Source organism: Acanthisitta chloris, unplaced genomic scaffold (assembly GCF_000695815.1).
Source record: "Acanthisitta chloris isolate BGI_N310 unplaced genomic scaffold, ASM69581v1 scaffold11716, whole genome shotgun sequence".
NCBI classification, from domain to species: Eukaryota; Metazoa; Chordata; class Aves; order Passeriformes; family Acanthisittidae; genus Acanthisitta; species Acanthisitta chloris.
Window position 1 is genome coordinate 2,786 of NW_008678739.1, and position 18,172 is coordinate 20,957.

At 46.0% G+C, this 18,172-nt stretch overlaps 1 protein-coding gene across 1 annotated transcript in view; it reads right to left on the reverse strand.

Moving 5' to 3' along the window:
* Nucleotides 1–3,042: 3,042 nt before the first annotated feature.
* The window catches only part of EIF2B3 (eukaryotic translation initiation factor 2B, subunit 3 gamma, 58kDa), a 50,358-nt gene continuing 35,228 nt past the window's right edge, over nucleotides 3,043–18,172 (reverse strand). Inside the window, exons 6-7 of the mRNA XM_009077028.1 lie at nucleotides 14,631–14,734; nucleotides 3,043–3,260 (exon numbers count right to left, since the gene is read on the reverse strand). Coding sequence (XP_009075276.1) covers nucleotides 3,208–3,260; nucleotides 14,631–14,734 — 157 coding nt within the window. The 3' untranslated portion in view covers nucleotides 3,043–3,207. The remainder of the gene's footprint in view (nucleotides 3,261–14,630; nucleotides 14,735–18,172) is intronic.

The window sequence follows — 18,172 nt, forward strand, 5'->3', positions numbered from 1 at the left end:
GAGACCAGGGGAAGTAAAAGACTGGTGAGTCCTTGTGGTCCCAGCTCCAAGAGGTGCAGGAGAGTCCTATTGCAAAGGCTGCACACACAGTTGGATCGGTGATGGGGGAGCCAGACCTGCACACCCGAGGCCATAGAACTCTTAGGCTGGCACTGCTCGCCCTGCCCACAAGTCAAAAAATTGTCCTAAAAGTGAGATCAGAGCTGGGTGCAAAGGTTTTGTGTCCCTTTGAAACCACGAGGGTGGGAAGCCTGGGAATGGCTGGCTGTTTGTATTGCCTTGTGTGGCTCCACTCCAAGGCTGCCAGGAAGATGGGAACCATCCACTTTGGTTTGACTGCAGAAGGGATAAGATGCTGCTTCCTGAGAGATCCCAACAGTCACCTACAAAAGTGACCATGAACAGTCGAGGGAGGTGAGTCACAGCTTTGGGTAACTGCCCCAGAAATGCTTTTCCCAGATCAGTGTCTTGCAAATGGGCTTGGCTGCAAACATCCTGGTGAGGACCTTGCTGCAGAGCTGCTGCTGGTGGTACCCTGCTCTCATGGGAGCCAGGGTGAGGAGGACCCACAGGATGAAGTGTGGCCAGATGTGTGCACACACTGCTGCTGGGCTCTGCACCCACACCAACCCTGCTGCCCTGCTCACAGAAAAAGCCTGGGTGCTGCTGGCAAGACACTGCTCAGTGGTGCTGTTGGTTGGGTACCTCACTAGGCATCATGGCAAACCTCTGCTTTATCCCATGCAGCATGTGACAAGTCACTACAAGACCCTTTTCACAGCAACCCTGGCTGCATATCTGCCAAGGAAGTGTTCAGGACAAACCCGTCCAGAAAGCATCAGCATCTACAGAGCTGGAAAATTCCACCTCTTTCAGAGAAGCATTGCCTATAAAGTGTTATCTTGGTGCCCATAGCACTGTGATGGGCATGGGCTGCAATGCTCAGCTGCCTGGGTGTGACAGAGCAGCACAGTGAGCACCTTACCTGTGTCTGAGAGGAGCCCCACTCCTCAAAGCTGGTGAGCAGCCTGTACCAGTAACACCTTCCTGAAGGTCTGTATGACCTAGGACCAAACGATCACATCCAAAACTACTTGGAAACAAAATTTCATGTCCTCAGTCACCTCCCTGATTTTCTTGACAGCTGTAACATCACTTGGTTTGTGAAGTTGCCTGACTCAACCCATCATCTGCTCACCTGCTGATGACAGCAGCGGGGAGGCCAGGTTAGATGAGGAAGGGTTAACCTCCCAGTGCCCGCCTTGAGATTCCTGAAGGCCCTATTATCCTGAACTATTTTTCATAATTACTGCCACACACGTAGACTACATCAAGAGTGAATCTTCACTTTGATAATTTGTGCTGTGAAATCTCACTTTGGGATCTACTTTTATCTCACACCAAACACCTGCAGGTTGTAAAAGGCAAAAAGGAAAAGAAAATGCCTCAAATCCCAGCCAGGTTTTCAAGTGTCAGAGAACACTAAATTAATGCTAAATTCTAACCGACACAGTAAAGAGCCCCCCACCCTCTTCTTAAATTAGCTAAACAAAAGGACTGAGACTTTAACATATAATTAAGGCACATGGAGGTAAAGCTGTAGCTGTTAAGCAAGGGGATGCAGGCTTTTCAGAAGCTAGGATGTATCCTAAAAACAGAGAGAGAGAAGGCTTTGTGTTTAAGCAAAAGGACCATGAGTCAAAGTCCCTGCAGACCTCTCTTGGCTTTGCCAGCCTTCTGGTAAAATGCAAAGCCAGGTAATTATGCTCCACTCTGCTTCTGTTTCTACACACCCAAAATGGAGCCTCACTCCCTTGCCGTACACAGAGACAAGAACTCTCTTTAATTAACCTTTGTAAAGCCTCTGCGATCCTTGGATGAAAAAGGCTTCGTACTTTAGGAACATGTTTGCACACATACGCACGGCAAAACCTCCAGCACAAAGCTGGAGCTGAACTGCAGCGCGTTTCTTCTCTCTGCAGCTTGTCACAGGCCTTGAAGCTCATCCTTACCCATAGTTTCCATTCCAATCCAGTCCTTTAGAGGAAGGATTTTGTTTATGAAAGTCAGGCAATGTCTGGATTATAATCTCTCTCCTGTCAAATTAACTAGGAGATGGTAATTCTCCTCAGGGTCACTGGTGCCCATGAAGCATTTAACATTTATCACTTCAGTTAATGAAATACCATCCCTGCCAGTTGCTGTAAGCACCTCTGGATGTCAAGCTGCCAGGGGCAGACAAATGTCCTGTTCAATCCTACTACATTCTAATAAACAGTTTTTAGGTAGGAACTTGTGTCCAATTTATAAACATTAAAGAACAGCTTGCGTTTCAATCCCATCCAGATGCTTTACAATCCTGGCACAACCCCTGACCACAAGGCTGTGCATTTCACATTAGCACACGCGACTCATCTCACAGACGTAGGTACAGTCATCCACAGACCATCCAAGTGTGGGGAAGGACCTCTTGTCTCGGATGAGGGACAGCGAACTGACAAGCCAAAGAACCATCAAAATAAGGCAGGGAGTACCCACCGATTACACCCTGCAGCCCCTCCATGCTCCCCCAGCCCTAACATACTTGCTCTTGGGCAGGATTTCAGAGTATCAGACCAAACTCAGCCCTGATGGAAATGGGTGTCAAACTCCTTGACTGCATTACAGAGGAGAAGAGGCACAGATTAAACACTTCTGTGCTGCAGGGCAGCACCATGAGAGGAGGCAGAGGCGGCTGATGAAGCTGCCAAAAAAAAAATTGCCGCTGTTTTCACTGTCCGCCCGCTGCGTTGATGAGATGCACAAGCAGCATCTCGAGCAGTTTCTCTCAGGCTCGGGGACGGTGGTGCAGGACTGCAGGGACGTGGTTTACACTGCAGGGAGGGTGGCTAAGTCATTCTTTGGAGTGGGCACAGTCTGTGTGGTCCCCGCGCTCCCTTCTGCTGGAAAAGTACAGTGCGTTGGCCGAGCGCGCAGGAACCGATATTACCGGCACAAACCCCGCGCATCCCAATGAGGGGGGAGGGGCTGACGGACACACTGCTCTGTAAATACTTCTTTATTAAGACATAAATATAAAGCTGAACAGGAAAGGAGAAATGACATGGTAAACCGTGCCAGTACTGATCTGTACGGATGATCTTACGATGCTTGAACATCTGGTTCTGCCGCTGGCTTCCATAAAATCATCTTTAAAACCTACTCGGGTTATATCTCCATCAGCTGTTCGGTGCCCACAATGACTTCATTAACATGTTTGGCTGAAAAGACAGAGGGAGGAAAAGAAGAGGAATTGAGTTTTGCAGCAAAGCTTCACACTTTGCATTTTTTAAACCTGCAACTTTAAAACAAACAAGAAAAGCAGATTCTGGGGAGCTCAAACAGGGATTTGCTGCCTTTCTCTGGACTCCAGCGTCTCTCTGACAGTATCCCACACACATGGCAAAAGCCTAAACAACTGACTAAACATCAGGAGGTTTCTCTAATGAGAGTTTTCACATGTATGTGTCACTAATAAACAAGAGAGGCCCTATGGAAGTCACAGCTGCTACTGACAGGTGTACACCTAGGTCAAGGCAAGGAACCATCAACACCCAACATGGAGAGCTGACATAAAATTAAAAGATCAGTAATCCACCCTGGCCACAAAAAGCACGGTGCGCCCTCAAACTGCTTAGAGGCTGGAGAGGAGAGGGGCTGCTCAGCACAGGGGGGGCATTGCTGAGACAGTGTGAGATCCTCTCAGCAATCCCAACTCAGCCCTGGCATCTTAAAAATAAAGGGATGGTGTTTTTAAAAAATTTAAACCTGATTTCTCCCTTTTGGATGTAGCCTCTCCAAATGTGTCTGTGTGAAGCAAGTTCTCTGAGCACAGTTATCATCTCTGAGGGTAATGGTGGACAGCTCTCCTCAGACCTCTGTGGAGCAAATTTGTTGCAGGAATAATTTCTGCAAGGTCACTCCTTTGCCTGTTCCCAGGAGCTCTGCACAGTCCCAGTGGACACATTAATGTGCCAGTCCCTGCCCCAGCACTGTTAACACACTGTACTGAAAGAGCCTTCCCTTTAAAATGCAAAAACAGCTTGTCAGGGAAGGACTGCAAATAAGGGATCTAAAGCCAAAATAATAAAAACATGCAAGTGAAAGCCCAGTGCCTAAAAAACCCAAGAGTGTGGCCTCAGAGTGTGACACAAAGCTGCTGCGCTCGAAGTGGGTGTCCTCAGGGTACTGTGGGGGAGGTGGCGAATCTAAATTGCTCTCTGGGAGCTGGACACCTATTCAGGTGGAGCTCAGGTGGTGTGACCCATGCCCCTAGGCTCTTCATCTTACCTCCTGCACATGAGAAATAACAATTGGCTCTGAAGCCTGGGATGAAGCACAGAGGGCTGTGAGGTGATGGGATACACCAGTGGAGGCTGTGGTGCTTCTCACACCTTACACAGTAGTGGGGGTAGACAGCCAAGGATGATGGAAACGATGAGTTGTGTTTTATTTACCCACCTAAACTCCTCCCCTCAGGGGAGTGGATTTTGCAAGACAGCTGCACAACAACAAACACGCCACCTTTGGCTAAGTGAAGAAATTCCTGGCAATCCCCAAACTGGCCGGGCCAACATGATGCTTCTCCAGGTTTAAAATTCAACACATAACCTTTGCATCATGAAAACCATTGCTTCAGTGAAGGTTTGACCAAATTCTGCTCTATAAACTTAAAGGAGTTTTGGATGTGGCAAGATTATTTCCCACCACAACCCCCACCCTACAATCATACGCATCCTGCTGTCTCCTCAGCCTGAGGGACAGAGTGGGTGACCCACACAGACTGCCCTTCAGAGACTCTTCATGAAGGTGAAAATAGACCAAGGAGTTTATTCTCACCTTCACCATCAGATCAAGACATTTAGCTCTTTGCTCAGGGTATTTAGTGACTAGGTAATTAGTCCTGGAGGCTCATGCTAACACCTTGGAGCTCAAAATTGGAACGTGGAGCCTAATCTCCAGCACTTTGGGCAGAATGAGCAGAAGTGGATGCAGTGCTCAGGAAAATGAGGGGCTGACTGTACAAGTGCCAGGTGCAAGTGTGATGTAGGTAGCACCACACAACCTCTCCAGCACAGCTCTGCCAATAGCCCCAAGTCCAGCCTTCAGCACCTCTCTCCTCCCGTCCTGGACCCCACACAGCTTTGCCAAGGTACCTCAAATCCAACCTGCAGCACTCCTTGCTGTAACATTCCTCACCCCCAACAACTTTCCCAATATATCTCAAACAGGCCCTGTAGCAACTCCTGTGACTCCATTCCTGAACCTCCTCCAAGCAGACTACCTATCATGTTGATTTCTATGATGTGAATAAGACCCTGGCTACCATCCAGTGAGACTAATTACGTTATGCCTCTGCAGATTAAACATGCCTTCATCTAGGCTTATAAGAGCCATGTCAATTTATGGTTCTATATATAGGTTATCTGTAGCAATACTTTTTAATAAGCAACTTCTTGCTTCATTTCAGACAGCATCCTTCACTGTCCTAAACGTGCAGAGCTGGGATGGGTCCTATCACATACCTTGCTGCAAAGGTGGTACCAACTCCTTGTATTTTGCACTGACACGCTTGCAGCTGCCTTATGATATCTTTCATTTTACACCTGATGAGTTAAAAATGCTTTTTGAGAGCGGGTGAGTAAGAGCATTCCTGTTTAACAGATGAGGAAACCAAGGCAGCAGTGAGTTTAGGGAGCTTAAGTAGCCAAAGCCACATGGGAAATCATGCATTCCCTCATCTCCTATCCCTCTGTCTGTTTCATCTCCTCCTTGATCATGTGGCTCAGACTCCCCAAAGTGGACACACACGGCCTGGCCAGTATGTCACTGCTGCCTCAGACTGACAAGAAATCACCAAACTAATTTCTTCTTGTACAGGCTTAAAGAAAACACATGAATCTGCCTGTCTAAAATCCGCAAGAAAGTTTTTAAGTGATAAAGGGAATGGTTTTTCTAGAAACAAAGCCCAATTCCGCACCCCGAGGGGATGCGATAGGCAGATAAGGATTCACCCTGCTTCCCTCTTCCCTTCCCAAAGCTCTCCTTACAGAGGGAATTCAGACTCCAGTGTGTGTGCCAGAGAGCTGAGCTGTGGATAGCGTTTCATTATCAGATGTGGCTGCCAGTTGCCAGTGGCTCTGGCTGGTACCAGCAAGCTCAGTTCCTGCAGAAACTCTGCCTGAAACTCCGGGGGAGGAGGGAGAAGTACCTCACATGCTTCACTGTTCAGCTCCCTTTCTCCTTCCCCAGCTCCCCATTAGGGATTTCTTACCAGGCTGCCTTTTATCTGACACTGGCAGGGTTACAGATGCATTCAGCCCACAGAGAAAGAAGAGGGATTAGAGAAGGGACTTTTCAGAAAGCCTCAAGAGTTGGGCTCTACAGCCTTAAATCATGTTCAACTAGATCTTCTCAGATTGGGAGCATCTGGTGCTAAGCAAATCCAGAGCTGATCAACACATTCAACCTCCTGATTAGCACTTCGCTTCAACTTGCTGACGCAGCCCAGCCTGAAGTCAGCCTGGGTGCTTGAACCGAGTGTCCACGGAGATTTTACTGAGCGTAAATCAAAAACCTGTCACTTGTTATATATGCGTTCCTGCTTGGGAAGACATTTGTTTACACATACTGTACACTAGCCCCTTAAAAACATACGCACAAGGCGAGCTAGAAAGCAGAGCAGCTTTTGGTGCTTGGCTAAAAACAAATTGTAATGCAAATAAACAGAGGGGCGGAAATGACTGCGCAGCCCAGCACAAACCCCACCAGCAGGCTGGGGGCCGGGACCCAGCGCTCCCCAGCCTTCCTGGCAGGTTCCTGCCAAGCTGCTCACAGAAATGGGATGCCGGAGCATTCCTTTAAAAGCCATGTGAAAGCATCTCCTTGTTGTTTGCTCAATTAGCCCCAGACAGATTGCTTCTGCTGCTGCTGGTGGCAACGCTGGGTTGTAAAGGAGGAGGGGAAGGAGGGGAAAGGGAGGGAAAAAAAAAAAAAAAGAAGAGAAAAAAAAAGGGTTAGGGCCTAGGCCCAGGACCACCACGAAGTTTCAGCCCTCAGGGGCTCCAGAAAACGTTCAGTTTACTCACTCAATTACATACACTGTTTTATAAACCCTTTAAAATAAAATAGAAAACAGTCCCTGGCACAGAATTACTGCTCTATTATACAGCAGTGATGAAAGCCACTGCTGTGTATTTGCTCTCTTTAAAGCAAGAGATAGTTTAACTTAAAAAACTAGGCGGGGGGAGGGGTGGCTGCAGAAACGCATGCACGAAAACACGCTGTGGGTGGTTCCCACCACATTCACCCAGGACAGAAAGGATCAGAGAGTGGGAGAGAAGAGCAACTTGTCTCTGCAGTGATGGTTGGCCCTGGAAAAGCAGCTAGGTTAGGGAGGGGGAGAGGAACTAAAGGGGCTTAAGGGGATGGGAAGCAGCTGAAGCTTGACTTTGGGAGGCTGGAGGGTGTTTTAAATTACATGTAGAGATAAAGAAGGGAAGCAGGTGATGGGGGCTGATTTGTTTGTGTTTACAGAGCAGTGGGGCTTTCCAGTCAAGGCCTGCTCTCTCCCCAGCAAGGCTTTACTTAACACGATCACTGGAGACAAGGGGGACCACACTGTGGTCCCAAAGGCCAGGAGTGTCTCACCACTTCTCCCAGGCACAGGTCAGCCCTGCTGTGAAGCCATCAGCCATCAGCTGTGGGTCTCCAGCACTCCCATGAGCCAAATGTTCCAGCTGCTCCCAGGAGTGGGATGTGCAGCTCACCTTAGGAGCAATGGGAATGGGGCTGGCAATAGCTTCAGGCATCTGGCCCACAACTTGGGCCTCCAGCCCACGGAACAGACAGGCAGTAGAGATCTCACCCCTGCCTTACACCCATCACCAACAACCACCAGTACTCAGTGCTGGTGCTTGCTGGTTCAGCTGAGGCTTTTCTCACAGTTCAGCCAGCATTAATTCCTTTGCTCTCAGACCCTTCTGGGGAATAGATGTGTCTTGAGCATGTAAAATAAAGGTAACACTGAATCCACTGCCTGGAGAGAGATGAATTTACTGTGGCTTGGAGCAGACAGATTGGGAAAGTGAAGGAACTGGAAGGAGAGGTGTATGGGAAAGTGATCAGTCAGTGTCTTAGAAGGAAGGTTAGTAAAGGGAAAAGGAGACCAAGAGCTGGGGATGTGCCTAAGATAGCAAGCTCCTTGGCGAGGGGGACACACTGGGAGTCCTAGTATTGGGGCAGGGTCCTAGCGAAGTGTTTAAGAAAGGGACTGGACTGTACTCATCAATGTGCTCCCATGAGGTGTTCACCACCAATGTAAGGCAGGGATCTGAGAAACAACAGTCTGAAAGACTCTCCATGCTAAGATGGCAGAGGTGCCATATTTGGCTGCTGCACTGGACACAAGTAGAAGTCCCTTTCCTTTCTCATCATCCATTGGGGTGTTCTTCCTGGCTCTTTCATGTGGCTGAGCTCTAGCAGAGCACAACTGGTTATTTTCTCTGCATGGAGCATGTAAAAATATTTCCACAAGGTTACGAACTGTTGCCTTATGGGTAGACTTCACAATCAGCATGCTGCGAATGTGGCAGCTCGTTTAACCCACTCACTCAGGAAGCCTGAACTTCCCTGGCTGGGAATGACAGTATGCTCAAGTGTGACAGTCCCCAGCGGCAGAGGGGAGGACACAGCAGCACTGGATGTATATTCTAGGGAAGTTTTATGCCACTGCTAAAGCCAGAACTCATAAACCATTTTTATACAACTTGGAAAAGAGGCTTATTAGGATTAGTTAGAAATGTAGTCACTGCATAGTCACTGAAACAAAAATGTCAGCTATTTAAGAGATGCCTGTTTTAACTGCCAACAATATCTTTGTCATGGGCACTCAGTAGTTAAACTACTTTATGGAGAAATCCTTTGGACCTCTCAGTTTTGCTATAAATTCACACCATTCCTACATCACCTCCAGCTCATCTTGCACCCCCGTTCACAATATACATGTGTGCACTGTTTAGTCTGTGTCTGTTCTTCATGAGCTTTCATAACTCCCATCTGCACTGCAGCATGCGTTCTGATCCCGACCCTGTATCGTGCTAAGTGTTTTCAGTTCCTGAAGACTGCACCAGGAGGTACTCAGCATCTTGCCAGAGCAGATGCTTGCCCCTACTTGAATGTAGCTAGAGCATCAGAAAGTCTCACAGTTCCTTCCTGTCCCTGTCCTGCTAAATCTTGGCTAGGGTGAAACCTCCTCACAAGCAGTCACCCATTCATATGTGGAGGTTTCATAAACTGTACCTGCCTCCACAGGATGACATTAGAGAAAAATGTGCTTTTGGCCCGTCATTAAAATAAAACAATCTTACCCAGTTTCATTGAGAAGTCCTAGTACTCCAAGCTTGGAACAGGACTTGGAAAATGATGGGAAACAGGAGCCAGTCCTTACTGGATATGTGCCTTTTTCTCTTCTTGTGAAAAACCACACAGTTTTGGCTATGTGATAAGCCTTTGAAAAAAAATAATCTGTTTGCACATGTTCTCAGGAGGGCAGCTAAAAGCCCCAGAGACTATCTGCAGTGAGCCCTCTCGCCTGTGGAAGTGCAGGAGGAAGGCAGGACTTCCTCCACGCTGTATTGTCCAGTGCAGTACTCCACAGTGAACCACTTCCCTCATATGCCCAGTATGAGCATGCCTGGGCACAACTGCAGTATGGAAAGGGACTGAAAGCAATCAGGGGGTGAGTGCCAGATGGAAAACCGAGCATGGGACTGTTAGGTAAGGGGAGTGAAAATAGCAGCTACGGTCAGACCAGATGAGGAATCAGGTGGGTGTCTGGGAATAACCAAGAGAGACAAACAAAAGTCTCCATGGGAAAAAGACTAGGGGAAAAACCAAAGAGAAGGCTAGGAATGGGATGAGCCTGGTCCTGGGACAAAGCCATAGTGGGGAGCTGAGAAGCAGGAGTCAGGATCAGGTAGTACATAGGTGATGTGGTTGGGGCCCCATGGTTGATGCTAGGGGCAGGAGCATTAAACCCTACAGTAACTACAGCCTTCACCTCCCAGCACCAGGCATGGATCTCAGGGCTGCTGGTGCCCACAGGAATCTGTGAAAGCTCCTAGCAAAGACTTTCTCTTGTTCCATTATGGATTCAGCTCCCCTTAAGGAAGATGACCCATTACTATCAGTTCAAGCAGCAGAAATCTGTACAACGGAGTACAAATTTCTGACACTGCAAGGTCCATGCAAGGGTCAACATCATTATGTGAAATAAAACTGGGTTTTATTCAGTGAACTAAACCTTCCAACATTTGCAAAGGAAATGCTAAGACTAAAATACAAGACGTAAAATGGGAGGAAAACCCAACCACATTAATATGGAGGAGGTGAAAATCAGGTTGCTAACAGTTGTGAAGAATTTAATGACAAATGTTGCAGAAAAGCCACAGAAAGGAAGGATCTTGTCTCTTGCAAAAGGTACAGTAATGAAGGTTTCAGACAGAAACTGAAAAAATACAGGACAATAAGGAATATGGAGACTCCCCATATTTAGCCAGCGCCACTCATTCTGGGTGTTGACTGTGTCAGGGCACCAAGAAAAATGAAAATATATGTGGCATAAAAACTGTACAGGAACAAGTTTTAGTGTGCAGCCTGATCATGGAGGTAATGCCACTACCTCAAGCTAAGATTACATCAGCATCCTGAATGCTAGTATTTTTTCCCCTTCTGAACATAAGCTTTGTGGTAACAACAAGGCTGTAATACATGCTCTGGGTGTGCAGTGATTCAAACTGCCCCTCAACAATGCTGGCTCCATAATTCCCATTGGAAATAAAACATCCCTGCTCCAGTGACCACAGAGATGAAGGTGGGGAATAATGTGGTGAGTTTTATATCAATTTTGCTAGTTCTGTCCTTTGTGTGTATGTTTACTGTCTCTGTTCATGGTGTTGCTTTGAAGAAAGGTTAGGCAGCTTTACCATACATGCCTCTTCCTGGCTAACCTATACCAGACGTAGAATGTACTCCCTACTGAATCTGGCTTAGAGACTCCTTTGGGAACTGTACTTACTGACTCTAGAGCTCATCTGACTCCTTGACTGGCCCATCACCAGCACTTCCTCCCTCTAGTCCTACTTCAGTGAGTGCATGCTGCTTTTGAGCTCCTCTTTAAAACAGGCTTATCATAAAGGCTGCAGCATGATCCTAATAAACTGTCTTTGAAACAGTGATTGAATGCTCTGTGCAATTATGTTCTTTCAGAATGCTGTCTGCCATTTCCTATCCCTCTAATGATTACTGTTTTTTTCTTAGGTACCAACATGTTTTTCAAACTGCTACCTAGTAGATTGCTTTCAGAAAACCCATCTGTTAATTCTCTGCTAGCAAATTCCTTAAATTAAAGTATAAAGAAGAAGGAAAGTGGATGCTTCCTAGGCATGGTAATAAAAGCAGTAGGAAGAGAATAGTGTGACTCTCAGGAGGCACAGCTTGCAAATCCAGAAGTTAAATGAAACATCACACCCTTACTTTAACAGAGGCACTAAAAAGTACCATCTCTGGCCAGTGCTGTGACAGGGCTGAAGTCAACACAGGACTGGGACGTCACTGCTGACAGTTACCTGCTATGTCTCCAACTTTCTTTTTAGTTTGAAAGTACTAGGCTGCATCTGATCTACCCCAGTAACCAGTGTTGGAGCATTCCCTGTATTTAGGTGTCCAGAGACTTGCCAAGCCCATTATTAAGTGATGAGGTCTCCCACCACGTCCCCAGGGAGATTATCCCACAGCCTACCAGACCACATCATTAGGAAAATGTTCCAGATAGCCAACCTAAATTGTGTTTAATTCAATCCCATTACTCCCAGCTGTACCATTTGGACCACCCTAAATATACCCATATTATTCTGCAGAAGAAGGATGAGAGCTGGTTTGAGTTACGTTTGCCTATCATTTGTGGTAGCTGTTCTCCTGCCATCCTCCTTGCATGGGACTGGAATTCATTTAATGAAAGGAGGTCAGTGCACCACTGGCTCAAAGAGCTCTTGTACCCTGAGCCACCTGGACAGTGTGGCCAGGACTCTTATGGTAGAGCAGGCAGCACACAGCCAGTTCTGCAGCAAAGTCAACTGTGGGATCGGCTTGGGGCTGTGTAGGATGATTCAGGGATATTTCTAACTTTGCTGAATCCTGGCTGATGCTTTGGAATAAGGGACTGTTGTATTTTTATTTTTTTAATGTTTCTGGGAAGGTGTATGCAGTTTTGCTGAGGAGGTTTCTAGCATGTAACTCCCAGACTAGGGTCAGCAGCCAGCTGCTACCGCTTACGTCTGCTGAAGGGTGATCAGCTTGCAGGAAAATGTGGCTCCTACCCAAGAGAACTAGTTTTTTTCCTAACCTGGCCATGGAGGCTCGAGTTTGAAGAAGGAAAAGTTACAAACAGAACAACACAGCCAAAGTTCTGATGAAAGGGGCAATATGGAAACAGACTTACAAGGGCCACACCAAAAGCTTGGCACAAGACACAGGAAGCCTTGGGCAGGGGAAAGGAAGTCACGGCATGCTTTCACAGCAAAAAAGAGAAGACCCAGTTTACTACAGGACCAGCCAAGGTCAGAAGAGACATGTTGGGCTGGAAAGACTCCACAGTTCAGGAAATAAGTCACGAACTTCACAGACAGATCCTAGACCACCGAGGCAAACCTGACCCCCAGCCCAAAGAAATTCCAGAATGGTTAGGAAACTGAGGCAGAGAAATGAACTGAGGCTTTGTTATTTTTTCTTGCCCAGCATAATGGTGTATTTATAATCTACCTGAATATGTCTTTGCTAATGTCAATCATACATTTCTCAACAGTTTAACTAGAGGGCCCCCAGACTCACTAAGAAGGGGGTTTAAGCTGTGGGGAGGTGAGCAGTAGACTCTATAAGAACAAGCAAATGAACCATGGGTTACAGCTCTGTTACTCTCCCTGCATATATATGTACAGACCCTGAAAAATACTCAGATATGGATGAGAAGGACAATCGAGAAGAAAGAATGGTTTCTATACTACAACCAACCAGACTAGGATCTTCACCCTGGAAGAGACTTCTGGAGCAGATGTGAGTGAAGTCAAAGGCTGATATTTCTGTTTGGTATGATCTACTAAAGAAATCAAACATATTCCCATTTCCTACAATATTGGCTAAATCTACACCCTGTGTCCTCATAGTTCGCACTGCAAGTTAACAATCAAATGTGTCCCAATTCATCTCTCCTGGTGATTCATGCAGATGTGTAGATGTGGCATTTAGGGACATGATTTAGTAGTGGACTTGGCAGTGTTACATTTATGGTTGGACTTGATGATCTTAAAAGGACTTTTCCAACCTAAATGATTCTATGATTTTATGCTCAGGGGAGGACACAGATGGATTATAATGACTAGTACACTTCAGTGATAGGGGGGCAATGAACTCCCCAAGGGCCACTGATTCAGACTGATGTGATGGCTAAGGCTGTGAGTAGGCACAGAGTCATACAGGGACTAAAACCACAGTGCACAGAACACTCACTGGGTGTTACCTGCAGTATCTGAGACTTGCAACTGCAAGACTGATACTTTGTTTTTATGAGTCCTTTTTGCTTTCAGTTTCAGTTTAAAGGAATATTTGTCATATGCAAAGCTGACAATAGGTTAGGCTAGACTACATTACTCTGCTCTGTATCACACAGTTCCAATTGGGAATCCACCCCCAAAGACAAAGCAAGCAGACACATCCTGATCTGACTAAGTAACTTCACATGGAGCCTTCACTTTTGTCTTCAGTTTGCACACTAGAGCAGGGATCTGCCAAACCCCAACCATAAATATTCATTAAAAAAGCCTCTGCTTGGGATGCAGTCACTGAGACAGCCATTTCCTGCCCATTATCTCTTAGGGCAGGAAATCAACAGTTCCACTCAGGCGGTTACCACCGAGCCCTCACCACGCACACTTCCACTGGATGGCTGAACTTTGCCTAGATGAGGGCCACGTAGCTGTATCCTTTCTGAAGCCCCAAAATAGCATTTCACAGCAGTAAAGTGATCTGAACATAGCTGCCCTTGTATTTAGTACCGAGCACAGCAGCTCCTAGTACAATGCTCCACCTTGAGCTTTGCTTGGAGCAAGGTGAATGGGAGTATGCTGGCACTGTGAGTTGGTAGCATCTACAGAGATTATGTCTGTGTGATCAATAATTTGACTGCTTTACCCCTGACACTGATGAAGATTACTAGTCAAAATAATGCCTCATTCTGCCGAGGACAACCTCAGTCTGATCTAATTGTGGTCTCTGGGAAAAGACTGTCTCAGCACCCAATCTTGTTCTTTATAACAACAACAGAGCTTTGCTGCCAACTTCAGAGGAGAAAGTCCCTGAGTTATTCTTATGCCAAGAAGCTGTACTTTCCATGAAAAACAAATCCTGATATTACAGGACACCTCATTGTAGAACTGCCACCATTTCCTGGCACTTCATGAAGAAATAGGAGTAAAATCTCAAGGACAAAATTCTGAAAATGATTACAAATGCACAGTAAATACAGCTCCTGTACTTACCTTTGGTTTCCAGCCTCTGATCACTTCCAATCAAACAGTCCTTGATGTCTGCACCCTTCTCTATCACAGCGTTATGGCAAATAACACTGCCCTGAAGACAGCACCTACAACATAAACACAGAGTAAAGCAAGAAAATAATTAAAATGACAGGTACAAACCAAAGTGTCTAATATCTAATGACTCTGACATGATCCTGTAAGTAGGTTCCGTTCTGCTCTTTTCTCAAAAACTGCATTCTTTTCCTGATCCTCACACTCAATTGCTGGAAAAACTTAAATGCCAGGTGTCAGAATGGGTTTGCAGTTTTACCTCCTGTTAGAACAGCTTTCCTCTACATTTCCTTAACAGAATAAATACTTAGCTGAATAAATAAAGACTTGGCATGTGGATCAAGTCTCGTATTTTCCACAGTCAGTCTGGGTAACTGCAGGGGTGGCTTCTCTGCTCAGCTCCTGAGCTAACAAGAGGAGCAGAAGCCCAGTCCTTCCCTGCAATTTTTGCTGAGAAGTTTTATAAATTCCAGCTCACCAGGCACGAAGAAAGGGCGGAGAGAGAGGAGGCAGATCAATACCTCAGCTGGTTCGCTTTGTTCATGTTACATTCAAGAACCCAAACATGATTACTCTGCAGTACGAAACCAGTGAAACACACACTAGTTCTGCTCCACCTGCCTTGGGTATCTTCACACTCATGTTGCCTTTCTGAAATGCTACATAGGATGGAACATTAGCAAAAGTCACCTTATTCCAAAATAATATTTGAGTCTGTAATAACCAGCTTTCAAATCTGATGGTCCAAGTAGGAAAGAAGTTCCAGAGCCCAAGTGCTGGCTTCCTAACTCTTCTGCTGAGAGATGCCAAGTGAGTTACTGCATTGCTTTGAGCTGCTCCATCCAGTAAAAAGGAACTTGTAAATCTTTACTAGTATCTCTGATGTGTCCTGAAACACTGTTCACTCAGCATCATGAGTAGTATTAAATGGCATTAAATGTAATTACTTTCGAAGCTACAGAGAAGAAAATAGCTATGATGCAAATGATTTCTTTCCTTATTTTCACATGTGCAGAGTTAGGTAGAAGTCATTGGAGGACAGAAAGCACATCTAAGAAGTGTCCAAAAATACTAAGTCTAACACACATCAAAACCAGCTGACTGGGGAGAAGGTATAATTGAGATCCATAACCCCAGGGAGATGCAGGTAATCTGTGAACCATGGAATTTCATCTCTGCTCCCCAGTATTCTTGCTAATATTAATTGCAATAATTGTGCATGTTTTTGCTATCAGTCCAACAGCTGATCTCTGTCAAAACCTGAAGTTTTTGGCTTCAGTGACTTTTTGCGTGGTGGGTTGCAGAGTTTAATGACCTGCAGCCATTCCCCACCTTGGTCACACGCGTCACCACTACTCACTGCAGTAGTGAAACACCGCTGCAGTGCACCACTGGGCTGGCTCGTGGGCAGAACTGTCACCCTGGAGTCTGAACTAACATCAGAGTAGGGTTTTGGTACCAGATCAAAGCCCTGAGCCTCAATTCTGTATTGAATGGAGAGCTAGCCAGTTGTGGTCCTCATGATCCTCATCACTCCTCACTCCAGACTGCTGATCCCAAAATGAATTCATAGTATTTTCCTGCCCACACATCACTAGTATCTAGTACACAGAAATTGTCATTAAACATATTACAGATCTGCTGCTTGTGTGAGTCTGAGCAGAAACCATCTGCCCCATAAACCCAGCATTAATTCTGCAGGAGAAAAAGCAATAAAACCGGACCTCAGTTGCAGTGGTTAGCAGTTACGACCCCCCTTGAACAGACTGTCCCCTCTGAACAATTATTCTTTTAACTCACTTAAACTCCCCCTCCTCTGACCTATGAGGAGGCAACACAAGCAATTATTCTTCGAGCAACCAGCTCAGGTTGCCTTTGCAAGGTTTTTACTAACATGCTAATAAGATAAAAAGCGGCAAAGATACACAGCAGACCCCTGCCTGCCTTTGCTCTCACACTGTCATGATCTGCTTCCTTTCCAACAGCCTTGTGTGCCCGCACAGTGACTCGAGCCATCCTCTTGTGCAACAGTGGTCACTGAGCAAGAGTGACTGCGTTTGCAGCCAGGCTAGGGAAGGGATCAGTGGAGGGAGGGCTGCTCACCGTTGCCATCCTGACTGGGCTTTCAACAGGACTAGTGAAGGGTATGGGAGAGGTTGCTCATTTCCCACTGAAAAGGCTCCCATCCAAAATCTGCACTCCAGAATACCTCCTCCTCCACTGCTTTGAGCCAGTCAGATGAGAGCTTTCCCCTGCAAACTTTTAGGTTCCCACCATCTATCACTTCTCCTGAGCATGAGAGCAGCTGTGAATGCACTACACCTCTCAGCATTACTCTCATGCAGTAGGATATTCCCCAAAAGAGAGGGGATTTAAGCTATTGGTCTGGAGAATACTGCATGTGTGTTCAGAGCCTACTTGAGGATAGTCTTTCAACTCCCGGAGAAAGAATAGCATTGTAACCAAGAAACTGCTGATGACATTAACATCAAAGATAAGGAGAGTTCCTGCCAAACCATTTGTTGGGAGGGACAGGCTAGGGAACCAAGATGAACTTGTCTGTGCCAGGTGCTCGCAAATCAACCCTTCCCTGCTGCCAGGGTAAAACAAAACCCAAGAACTCCACCACCCCAGGAGTTTCTTAAAACTTATAAACCCAACCAACTGCAGAAGTTTTAAAACCATACTCAACGCTCAGATTACCCCAATCGCACAAACCAGCAGCAAATCCGGCTTTTATTGCCCAAGTGGAACAAAACTTCAAGAGATAAAAACACAATTTGTGGGTGTTCCCTTCACCCGCTGACAGATGTAACACAGCCATTTTGAAACCACTTGTAAATGCCTTTTTTTTAAAAAAAAAAGTTATAAAGCCTGCCAAGAGAAGTATTTTGTGTGTTTATTTAATTTTTACTATTTTTTTCAAGTTGAAGAGTAAGGAATAAACTTTTATTCTCTTACAGGGCAAATATCACATGTCAGGGCACTCTGCTGTAGTCTCCTTGGTTTAACAGCCACCATGGTTCCTGCCTTGCTTAACAATTAGGTGCTATTAGCCCTCAAAGGTGCTCTGACTGCATCCAGCTTCATCAGCACTGCTGTGTGCGCGCACAGGCACACGCTGATGTACTGCTTTCTAATGCAAACCATATTTATTTCTTCCCCCCGAAAATGTAGTATATTTTTAAACTATTCAGCACGGTGAAAACGGATATCTTCTGACCTTAAAATCCAAAGAGCATGTTCAAACCCACAAGAGGAACTAATTTGGAGCATTTGATTTATGGCTGAAATTGCAATTTGAATTTGTTTTAAGTGTAATCACAAACTGTGAGTCTGCAGCTGGGTGACTTTCAGAAAATAAATACAAATATTCAGTGTGCGTCTGCATTCTAGAGAGAGCATTTTACAAGCCCAGTCCTGTAGTGGGAACAGATGTAGCTAAAGCATTAGTTTGTTATACAGGTACAACATGCAAATGGGAGCATATG